This window comes from Clinocottus analis, unplaced genomic scaffold (assembly GCF_023055335.1).
Source record: "Clinocottus analis isolate CAN_PGR_092001 unplaced genomic scaffold, fCliAna1.0.p SCAF_45, whole genome shotgun sequence".
NCBI classification, from domain to species: Eukaryota; Metazoa; Chordata; class Actinopteri; order Perciformes; family Cottidae; genus Clinocottus; species Clinocottus analis.
In genome coordinates, this window is record NW_027176202.1 from 80,822 (window position 1) to 92,998 (window position 12,177).

General features: G+C 46.5%; 1 protein-coding gene across 1 annotated transcript in view; it reads right to left on the reverse strand.

The window, feature by feature from the left end:
• Positions 1-6,691, reverse strand: part of drosha (drosha ribonuclease III) — a 73,572-nt gene extending 66,881 nt beyond the window's left edge. The window contains exons 1-7 of the mRNA XM_068599326.1: positions 6,516-6,691; positions 5,136-6,003; positions 4,982-5,050; positions 4,074-4,377; positions 2,444-2,606; positions 1,452-1,612; positions 213-293 (exon numbers count right to left, since the gene is read on the reverse strand). Of these exons, the coding sequence (XP_068455427.1) occupies positions 213-293; positions 1,452-1,612; positions 2,444-2,606; positions 4,074-4,377; positions 4,982-5,050; positions 5,136-6,001 (1,644 nt within the window). The 5' untranslated portion in view covers positions 6,002-6,003; positions 6,516-6,691. The remainder of the gene's footprint in view (positions 1-212; positions 294-1,451; positions 1,613-2,443; positions 2,607-4,073; positions 4,378-4,981; positions 5,051-5,135; positions 6,004-6,515) is intronic.
• Positions 6,692-12,177: the final 5,486 nt, after the last annotated feature.

A 12,177-nucleotide genomic window follows, 5' to 3' on the forward strand; every position in this document is an offset into this window, starting at 1 on the left:
TGAAATCTCCCTGGTTTGTCCCTTTAATGCGGAGGAGGAGGGGAGGAGGAGTGGGAGGAAGGGGAGCAGAAGGGGGAGGAGGGGGAGAGGTTGGGGGAGGAAGGGTAGGAGGAGGAGGAGCAAGGAGTGCAGTCTGAGCCGCCTGCAGTGCCGTCCTTGCCCCTCGTGGCTTCAGGGTCAGAAACAAAGGGGTGATTTATCCGTCGTCGTACCTCCTCTCCCGGGTAGATGCTGTGGCGGATCCCGGTGCGTCTGGCCTTGGCACTGCACTTACACAACGGCCCGTCGTTCATCTGGACAGAAGACACGTCGGTCAGGACCTGATGGCTTCTCTTTGCGCTCGCCCTCCTGACCTTTACTTCACGGTAAACTCACGGCACAGAAACATCGTATTGATCGGCATTTCATTCTTTCAGAAATGAGAAAACAAACTCTTTCATAATCTTCCGACGCTTTCCCGGCGTCAGACCTCGAGCGGCCTTCGTCTACTGAAGGAAGCGATTTACAATACTTTTTTCTTTCAAGAAGCTCAGACGGGAGCTGAACGCGGTGGCGTCCGTCTTGTGCTGCCGCAGACGCATTGAGAAGAAAATACTCGACACAGTACGACGCCGCGTGGCGGCGCTAGAGATGGCGGCCGACTCGCTGTACAAGAGAAGAAGAACCTCTGGGGTTCACGTTCCTTTCAAAGTGTTTTTATTCTGTTCATCTGGCGCGAGTGTGAGGAAGCTTCTTCATCCTAAGTTTCATTTTCATGTTCATAAAATGTTTCTGCGTACTGGAGTCCCTTTGTGAAACATGACGTCACTGCACGCAATGACCTTGTTGTGACCTTTATGTTCGTGGAGGTCAAGAGGCGTTCAGGGGACGTGGGACGATTATATGTGTCCCGACAATGACGACGGTTTCTGAGCAGATTCTGGTGGGACTTCTGATCATTTTTAGACATTTTGCACTGCAACTTTTATTCAAGTTTGACTTTTTTGTAATGGTTTTAAATTAATGTTCTTCATTTTTTTAATAATATAGTAATAATTATACTTTTTAATAGTGTGTGTATCTATACATTATGTTTGTGTGATGTCTTGAGCTACTTGGATCCTGAATTAGATCAATAAAGTCATTTTAATGGTTTCATGTGAAGGACTTTGAATTGTCTTGTTGAAATGTTAAAAATAAATCTTTGCAACTAGTTGTATCCGTGCAAAAGTTGCTGCAACAGCTCATAAACCGAGCATTGAACTGGTCATTTCATACATGCATCATAATGGTCCCAGCGCTTATTTTAAAGCATCTAATTTTCATTTCATGATTGAAGACGAGAACCACTGGCCACAGACTGCTGCATCTCTCACTGATCTCCAGCTTTCCAGCTTTCAGACGAGGACGCGTCTTCTCTGCGTCTGCTTTAGGGAACACGCTTCTGAACGAACGACCCGAGAGAGACCGACCTGCCCCGGGTCGTTGTACCACAGCTCCTCGTGCAGCCGGTCGGGGTGAGCCTTCTTCCTCTTGATCTCGGCGATGACGTCGAACACGTCCGAGTCGTCGCTGCTGGAGCAGCTGCTCCCCTCGCCGTCCGACTCGCAGTCCGACTCGCTGCTGCTGTCGTCTGGAAGAAAAAGTGCACGTCGGATTTTATAAGTCGGGCTGCCAGCTGAGACGTAATGCGGTGAGCCGGCGGAGGGTTTAAGCTCCTCCGGCTCAGCGCTGCCCCTGGAAGAAAAAGCATGAAACAGCATAACGTCTCCGTGAAGCTGTCCGTCGGGAAAAAGGGTTTTCAAACGCCGCTCTGCGCTCTGAGGATGATGAACCGCACAATAACGGTGACACGGCCAAAGTTTCACCTCCTTAGTCGAGTTTTCTCAATTTTTCTGAGCTTCCCATTTCATGGTGGAAACGCTCTCCTTCATTAGAGCGTCAAAGCGTTTCGTGAGATTAAAGGACATCTGGAGCTTGTGTTTCCTTCATTCCTCCTCACTGGGAGGAAACCAGCACTATACTCACCAGTCGCTGTGCAGTTTGAGATTCCCAGCCAAGCAAAGTCTTCAACTCTTATCAGCTGTTTTTTTCCGAGCTCGAGCGCCCGGAGCAACATGTTTTTTGGTAAATTAGATCTCCCCGAGCGAGATTTATATTGTGGCGGCACCGAAAGAGACAATCGGGCAGGCGGCCCCGCAGATAGCATCGTAAACACTGAACTTAATCTCCGCCGCGGCCGAACGCACCGCTGAGGAGACGCCGCAGCTTTTATGCATTTCAATTACAAGCAGATTGCCGACAGATGTGCTCACCGTTCGGCACATTGCTATTCCGTCGTTGCACTTAAACAGAGCAACGTGCACGCTCGCTGAAGTGGAGAAAACACACCAAGACAAGAGGTGAATATTTTTGCAAAAGGGAAGCCGGCATGAACACAGATTATTTTTACACTGTACCCAACTGGTTTTGCAGGACTGGACACACGGGTCCTCGTCCAGCTTGGTCCTGGGCGGGTCCCACATGGGCCGGACGGCCTTGGCTCTCTGCTGCCTCCTGCCCAGCTCCTCCTCGAAGCGCTCGTACAGCGCCCGCAGCTTGCTGGTGCCCACCACCGTCGAGTCGCCCTGGACACAGTTTAAGGAAACAAGTGTTAAATACACCCAGTGCAGAAAAAGTACTTGGGTTTTTCTTAATATAGAATATTTTGCAAGGTAGTGTTGCAAAATGCAGGGGATATTTAAGGTGGAAACGCTCCATGGAAATAAATGAGAGATAATAGGAATAAACAGATAGAAACAAACATTTTACTCAATCACACCTTCTGATAGAAAGTAGTGAAAAGGTACAATTAAAGTAATTGTATGTGCCTCAAGTTGGCCACAATACTTTAAAAAAAAGCTATGCTTTTTATACCAAACGTATGTGAAAAATGTTTTATAATGTTAAAAATCCATAAATTCCAGATATTAACTTCACTTTTTTTTCTGGATAATTATTGAAAATGTTTCTTGATATTTTTCAAACAATTTTCTGGAAATTTACAGAACGATTTGCCTGAAATTCACCGAAAAAAAACCCTTTAAGGACCCTTTTGGGACTCTTTTGGGACCCTTTTGGGACTCTTTGGGACCCTTTTGGGACCCTTTTGGGACCCTTTTGGGACCCTTTTGGGACTCTTTTGGGACCCTTTTGGGACCCTTTTGGGACCCTTTTGGGACCCTTTTGGGACTCTTTTGGGACCCTTTTGGGACTCTTTTGGGACCCTTTTGGGACCCTTTTGGGACTCTTTTGGGACCCTTTTGGGACCCTTTTGGGACTCTTTTGGGACCCTTTTGGGACTCTTTGGGACCCTTTTGGGACCCTTTTGGGACCCTTTTGGGACTCTTTTGGGACTCTTTTGGGACCCTTTTAGAACCCTTTTGGGACTCTTTTGGGACTCTTTTGGGACTCTTTTGGGACTCTTTTAGGAGTCTTTTAGGAGTCTTTTAGGACTCTTTTGGGACTCTTTTGGGACCCTTGTGGGACCCTTTCAGGTAGCGTCCTCACTGTCACAGCAAAAGACATTCACCTTCACTTTCCTTGAAAGATGGGGTTGGGCAGCATGTGTCATTTAGTCGGGGAAAAAAAAGTAAAAGAAATAGCTGACGACAGCATGAAGCAAGCGCTGGTAAAGGTCAGAGCTTTAAAGAAGAAAAAAGGGACTTGGCACAATCCCAAAAAGTCCAAAGACATCAGAAAAGCGTTTGAAGGGGATTTGCAAAATGGTGGCTGAGGCATCTTTCAGGAGCTCGCTGTGACCCGATCGGCTGAAGACGGCACCGCGTTAAAGAGAAGCTCATCCGCCTCTTTTAAGACCAACGTTTAAGACCGAATTTGATAAAAATGGCAGGCGGAGGACAGTCAGGTGGAAGAAACAATATGAAGCGAGTCTGAGCTAATTAGCTCTCTGTATTATAACCTTTAAAATCTAGCTTGAGCGAACTGCAGGCACATATTTGCGGCAGTAAAAAGTGAAGTTAATTAGATATTACGACAAACAATCAGTGCGCACAGCACGTATTTATTAATTAAGACAGAAGGTCCAACAGTACCACTTGGTCCATGGGGTCATTGGAGTAGTTGTTCTCAGCATGTGTGCAGCGGATCCAGGCAGGTTTCAGCTGCTCGTCTTCCTCCTTCTCCTTCTCCTCATCCTCCTTCTCCTTCTCCTTCTCCTTCTCCCGGTCTCGCTCCCTCTCCCTCTCCCTGTCGGCGAACGCCTCCTCCGAGTCTCCTCGGCTCCTAGCGGAGGAGTAGCTGCGCTCTCTGCCGCTCGGGCCGCCAGAAGAGCTCTCCGACCTTTTGTCCCTCTCGTCTTCCCAGCGACTGCGCTTCCTGTCTCTGCTTGTGGACCGACTGCGAAGAGAGGAAGAAGAAGAAGAAAGAGGAAGTGATGAACACTGGTTATCAAAGGGACCAAGTGAAGGTTGCGTAAGGACACCTGAAGCGGCTGCAAGTGCTGAATGAAGAATGTGAGATGAAGGGGATTGTCAGTCACTTTGGATTAAAGCGTCAGCTAAATGACATGTAATGTAAAAGGGGAGAACTGTTTGTACATCTAGTGACTACAACACATCATCTCTGTAACTGATGAATCATCTCTCAAGCAGATGAAGAGGCTTTTGCTTCTGTTTTCTCTCTACTTTTTTTGTGAAAAAGCAGTTGCCACTGATGGCAACCGAAGTGAGAGTGCAAAGTGCAACCTCAGGAGCTTTGTGTGAGAGCTCAGCGGCTTGGACTGCAATTTATAACAACAAACTGCCATTGCTGGCGGGGCTCTGGCACCTAAATGGGTTCTTCCTTGGCCCATATTACACCCTGCCACTAAATTTCATGACAATCAGGTAGTTATGTTCATAATACCCCAGCAAACAAACAAACGGTGAAGCACAAATAGTCCCAACATACCTGCACGTAGTGTGCAGATACAATATCAATCAATAACAGATTACACGTGTACCTTCGAGGCCTCTTCCTGTGCCTGTCGGGCGACTGAGACCTCCGACTTTCTCTGTGACGATACCGCTCCCTGTGAACAAACACGCAAGCTAGTAAGGAGAAAATCATGTTCACAGACAGATCCCAGTTCAGAGAGTGAACGTCTGCACGTGTACCTGCTACGATCCCGGCTCCTGTGTCTGGGGGAAGTCCGGCCGCGGTCATACTCGGACCGGTACCGGCCCCCCTCCGGCCGGCCGCGCTTGTCCGGACTCCTCCCGCGGTCCTTCCTCTCTCCGAGAAATTCCATTTTGTGCCTGTCGGCGTGGCCGCCGTAGCCGTAGCCCTTCTGCTTGTGCTCGTCGTGGCGGTACGCTCTCTCCGGAGACCTCCTGGTGTCCATGGGGGGCTTCTCGTACTTGTACTGGCCCCCTTGCCTGAAGCTGTTGTCCGGTTTGAATGAGCCGGCACCGCTCTGGGTGTAGCCGGTGGTGAAGGTGGGCGGGGGGAAAGGAGGGTGAGGAGGATGGGGGTAGCTCATGGAGTACGGAGAGTGGTAGTTCATAGACTGTGAGGCCATGGGCGGCGGCATGGATGGGTGTGGCATTGGCGGCGGCGGCACAGGAGGCATCATGTACTGGTGGTAGGCGTTCTGAGCGGACACCTGGGACCCTGACGCGGGGCCCCCCGAGGAGCCGGGGAGGGGGGGAGGGGGGAAGTTCGGCGGCGGCTCAAGGAAGCCCTGCCGGACGGGCGGCTTGGGGAAAGGCGGGTGCACGGGGCACTGGTTGAGAGAACCGGGAGCCGGGGACGGCCCCGGCGGAGGGTAGTGCATGAAGTCGGAGTGCGGAGGCATGTAGCTGCTGTTCCCGTGGTAGCTGGAACTGGGAGGAGCCTGAGGGTCGTAGTGGTACTGGGGAACGGGAGGATGGGGCGGCGGCGGTCTCAGGTTGCCCGGGCGGTAGCTCTGCTGGTGCTGGGAGCCGTGCTGGCCTGGAGGCACTCCCCCTCTGGGGCTCCCCCGGTCCTGATGGAAAGACATGACTGTGGAGAGAAAACTTTTAAGTTACAAACCAGGAAACAAACCTAAACCTAAGTAAATGCACCTGGATGAAAAACATAAATACTTGGGGAGAGTTATCGCCTGGTTTCACATTACGATGTCGTTATCGTGTCATTCTTTGCTTCTTGATCTTAAAGACACCTGAAACTAAACTAACTGACTGAGTGACATTATTAATACTCGGTTCGTCGTTCACCTGCAGCGTTAGCAAACCTGTTATCAGCAGTTCATCACTAGCAGAACACCGTTAAACGGCTTGTTTAGCGTCTTTAGCTAGCTGCTGTTAGCCACAACATGTGTCATTTCCCATTAAACGCAGTGAGTAACTGACAAGGTGGTAACGTTAGAAGAGTAATTAATCACCTTAGTGAATATTAACATTAGAAACATGCTGCATATGTATATTATTTTGTATATATTATATGTTACAGCTCCATTTGTTACCCGGTAGCATGCTAGCTAGCACATCATGACAGTGGATATAATAACTTACCTTACAAAAAAAACAAGCAGCGCTAGAAAATGAAGGGCATAGTCCTGTCTTCACGACTGGTTCAAAACGAATTATAATCTAGAATTACACTAATGTTAATTGTCTTAAAAAAAGAGTCTAAAGCAGTTTTTCAATGAGCGTTCTCCGTTAGGGTACCACGCTTTCAGCGCGGCAGTGTTTCCAGTCGGAAGGGTTAGAGAGACGAACGCGGACGGACCAATCACATTCAGCGGTCCAGTCGTTGGCCAATGAAAACCCGATTTCTCACCGGAGCTGGAGCGGCAGGAGCACCACTGGAGCTCCCGATTAAACAACACAAGTCAACAAAATCGTCACTTGTTTTAATTTATTTGCTGTCCTATTTAATAAAAATGTGCATGCACTATATATGTTTTTATGAATTTTTCTTGATTTCTTTGGCAAAATAATGAATTTTACTTTATTGTATGTTATGTGTTTTTAAACATCGAATGTGTTTGTCTCGTGTACATTTATACAGTTTTACATTGTTTTGTGAAATAAAACTCATGAATACAATTTGTTTTTACTATGCATTTGTGTCATACTTCCACTAGAGGGCAGCAGAGTTTCTTTAAAAATATGGCATCACTATGAATTACACCGCCATCACCATGGAAACATACCACACATCATGGTTGAGGCTGAAGCAACGGCACTCTATGTCAAACAGTACATCTCTTCCGGCTAAACCGGGTTATTGCATTCTCTGAGAACCCGGGGGAACGCTTTGGCCTCGATCCCGTGCAGCTGACCCTTCATGTGTCTGAATGCTCGGCTCAGAGCCTCGTTGGTAACCTGCTGGCGGCGAGGATGAGCTTCTGGCCCCGATGGTACGCTCTGCACTTCACTGAAGGATAAGGATGCATCATCATGCGGAGGAGAGAGGTTAGAGTGCAGGAGCCCGGTGCCACGAACCTCCTCCAGCTCAGAACCTGTGAAAGCATCGACCGGCTGCTAGACAGAGCGTTAGATACACAACGTGACCAGAAGTATGTGGACACACGTTTGATTTGTATTACTAATGGTCTGAGGCTGTTTGTGCTTAAAACCTTAAGGCAACTGTTGAGGTGCAAACTTTTACTGTTTAAACATTAAGGACCACAAAGAAAAGGCAATCCAACACGGCAACTATGTTCAGTTATCAAATAACTGCAGGGTCTATTTGTCATAATACTCTAATTGAAAAATCACAGAGGTAAGTCTACTCTCGCACATGGTGAAGAAAAGCACTAAAACCATCCGAACTGTTCATTTAGTTCGGTAGATTTTGTGCATTTCTGCCTGAAAAACGTTTTTCCTTTTTGAGTTTTTGTAGTAACTGCATTTCAATATCCGTCTGTATTTTATAATTGCCCTATGAACAAACCCACGTACCTTCAAAATGACACAAAGAGCTCAACAATCTGATCGCTGATCACCTCAAAGAGCAACAAACACGTCATTTGTCTTTTACTGATTCACACGGCTTCAGTCATAACCTATACAATCTATACGTCTCCTTCTCAAGGCAGATATGATCCATTTCCATCAGGCTTCTCCTCCTGCTCCTCTGAGCTGTCTGATGGTCACAACTTCATTAGGATTCACTTCAGGTCGAGCAGCATTAATATTCTCTTTTGCGCCGGTTCGCGCCCTCTGAAAGAGAATGAGGAAGAAGGTGCTTCTCCTCCAGAGAAGAGCACACTTGGCAGCACCTGGCATGTGTTTTTAAATATTAATAAAGACAAATCTTGCATGGGGGGGAGGCGGGGCTAACTATGAACGTCACGTCTCAACCGCCGCATCGTGCACTTCATCACATAAACGCCACTGTTTTCATTTCGGAACAGGTCACAGGATCATACAATGACCTTGATTAGTGGCAGGAAACGTGGGGGCGACAGCCGGAGAGGCCTGGAGATCTGATCTGAGTGCAGAGAGTCAGGGACTAATGTAACCTCCTTCACGTCATGGACAGGCTTTTTAACCTTTTGGAAATCCTTCTGCGCCCATTTTAAGTCCCAGCATGCCCCATCCAGACAATCTTTTTGCATAAAATACGTAATATTTTTCCATTTTTGAACCTAACGACACAGTTTCTTGACTGAAACTCCTTCCTAACAGGACAAGACTTTGTTTTATTGTGATTGTTGTTGCAGGTTGAATGAATGAAAAGTACTTTATTAATCTCCAAGGAGAATTTTTTTTGTCAGACTAGCGTTCTGGTTCTTTAGGTCCTAATCTTTCCATAAAGGTCTTATTGACGCTCCAGGAGGCTTTTTGGGGAATGTGGCTCATATCATGCTGGATGTTCATAGTTACCATCAAAATATCTTTTACAAAGGGATTTTTTTGCAGATATTCATTTTTTTCCCAAGACTTTGCTAAACAAATACAAACAATAAACACAAGTATTGGAATTAATTTGGGTTCCTACAGACTCAAACAGTGAAAGGAGGTCTGGAGACAGAACTGTTCCGCAGGTTTCAACAGGTTTGTTTGCTGCGGTTTGATTCTTTCGCTGCGTTTCTTTTCTTCTTTTCTGTCTCCTGAAGGACTCGCAGACCGTCTCCTTCAGCGCAGCAGAACAGCAGAACATTGGCAGAGGAGCTGCATCGTATTAACAACCCGGCTGCAACAGAAGCGCCTTCGTGTGGAAGCGGCCTTGAGAGGTCGGCTGATGAAACGACAGCTGGAGGAGCCGCCGAGGCGCTCAGATGACGTCAGCACGCGGTGACGGCGGCGCCTCGCGTGACCTCCGACAACGCAGGCGACCTTGAAAGGTGATTGAAGAGGGTTGATTCCAGTCGCTCAATAAGACCGTCGTCTTCGCTCCGCGGCGGCGGTCTCAAGTCTTTCTGGAGTAAACTGCAGAAGAAACAACGGCTGTTTTCACATTGCACAGCGACACTTCTCGCTGTGAGGAGCAACACTTTGTCTCCCGAGGGGTTCATCGCACTTCCTTTGCTTCCTGGTTGTTTTTAGAGGCACGGATGTCATTTTGTGGCAAATCTTCTCGATCGGCGTTTACGATCAAAGTGCATTTCCTGTTTAGAGGAGCAGCAACACGCGGCTGCACACACATGTTGAGCGTATGCACACAAATGTGTGTGTCCTTGCCCGGTGTGTCGTGCACAGAGAGAGGAAACACATTTACACGCGAGTGTGGACTTTTTCCCCAGTCAATTTGAGCATAATTATGAATTTGTAACTTCCCTTGTGTCCAATCAGAAATCCTTCCATGTGAGATATTAGTATAATTTATTCATCTTTGGCTGCGAGAGCTGCTCTGACCCTCCAGGAGGGGTCATGTCAGCTTTCTGCCTCCTTTGTGGTCAAAGAGATAATATGGCCTTCAAACTGAAAAGTGGACACTTGATCTTTAAAATTCTTCACATCTCTAGTGAAAACATAACTTCACAAACTGTTTTGGTGATGGATATTGTTTAGCACACGAAGATAAAATGAATGAAGAACATTTAGTTTTATGAGGTTTCTGATTTGAACTCAAAGTGTATCGTCTGAATACACAAATGTGTTCAAGGAAAACCAACAAAAAGAACATTGCAGTTTAATTCAATGATTCAAGGTCATGAAATGTACAACAAAGGTCATGAAATGTACAACAAAGCTTGTGACGTTTGTCTGAGCTCAGATGCTAACGTGCAGAAACACAAATAAGTGTATTTTATCTCGTGCATCTCTCCGTGCGTCGGCCATGCAATCTGCTCCGTATCACAGCGGTTTGGAACTTTTTGGGAAACAAATCGTTTTCTTGCTGCGAGTCGGATGAAGATGATCTTTACAGTTTAGTCCCAGAAAACCAATGAAAGGTTTTAGAGAAACTCTTCTTGAACTTAAAGGAAAACACTGAATCAGGTAAAACATTCCGGTTTACAGTTTTATTTCATGTCTAAATCACATATATATATATATATATATACATACATATACATACATATACATAAATACACACACACACACACACACACACACACACACACACACACAGACACACACACACACACACCAGATCCTAATGTGAACTTTAGAGACTTTCTCTGGACACAGAAACAAATGCAAACATACAATTGATTGCGTTTTGTAAACATGTGTCGGTGGTTTGGCCCCTCCTCCTTTACCTGTCTCTGGGGAACCTGCTCAGTCGGTACTATACCCTCCAGATTATCCTTTATATGGTGATATCATTTAATTGTACAGTACCTGTTTGTGACCCTGCCTTTAGGCGATGAGCTGTTTCCTGTGAAGGCCACAGGAGCTGCAGCTCCATCAGCTTTTACAAAACATTTCATAAAGTCTGAGAGAAACTCAGCGGTGCTTCTCAGCGACCTTGAACGCTCCAGCTCTTGCTTTTTATCTGAACATATTTGTGATTTCTTTATTGTTAAACGTTGTACAATGTGTTTTCATTGCGTTCCGTCTTTGCGATGAAGCCTGAAATGAAACGTGTATCATGTACATCATGTATATCATGTACATCATGTATATCATGTACATGATATACATGATGTACATGATGTACATGATGTACATGATGTACATCATGTATATCATGGACTGTACGTTCAGTCTCCTATATAATGAGCTCTAAGCGACAGACTGATACGGAAACCTCAACAAAACCTAAATAATGACAGAAACTCTGAAAGTGGACTCACAGCAACAGTCCCCTCTTGTCGCATGTTTACTTTCCTCACACGATTTAAACTTTCCTGAGAGCAATCTTCATCGCCACCCAACGACATCATTGGTCTTTCAGCCAAATGAAAGAACGTGTGCGTTTCTGTTTGCACTTCAATAACTCCACCATTTCATGTGAAGGCACCACGGTGACCTGAATATGACTGTTGTTTTGCCTGGAAATTGCTTTTTATATTTGTGGACGATCGGCATGATGAAAGCGTGTTGCATTCTGGGTTGTTTGTACAGCCATATGAGACAGGAAGAGGCATATTTAAGCCCTTGAAAACTCTGGAACCAATGTTAGCTCCAGACCTCCTGTTCCCTGCGTTTGAGTCCAGATTATTACAATACTTCTGTTTATTGTATGTATTTGTTCAGCAAAGTCTTGGGAAAAAATGTATAGCTGCAAAAAAAAAAAGCCTCCTGGAGCGTCAATAAGACACCTTTTGGCAAAGATTAGGAGCTAAAGAACCAGAACCTGCGACAACAATCTCAATAAAACAAAGTCGTGTCCTGTTGGGAAGGTTTGTAAAAGGTTAAAAGGAGATGGCAGCAGGCTCAGGAGAAGGGCTCCACGCTGGTGACGGAGCCCAGCTGTTAAACAGCTGATGGATGAATGACTCTTCTGACTATGGAGCTGTGCTGCAGGTGAGGAGGATGAGGATGAGTGAGGCCGTCGTCTTCCTGTCTGACCTCACGCTAGCTTCACTTCAAGTCCGTTCAGTTCGTCTAAGAAAGTTAGTCTCCGGCTTTCAAAAGCATGGCACAATGAGGACGGCTTGCAGGCCGTACGGCACGTTGACTTCAACCCAACATTAACGGCTTCCTGCGACTTGGACTCTTCAGAGGATTGAGCTGTTTTTTGAGGAGATCAAAACAAGTCTCTCTCCTCGCTGGATGCAGATGACGATGTGTTTTTCTTGATGAGCATGCTGCACATTAGCTCGCCGTGCCTGCG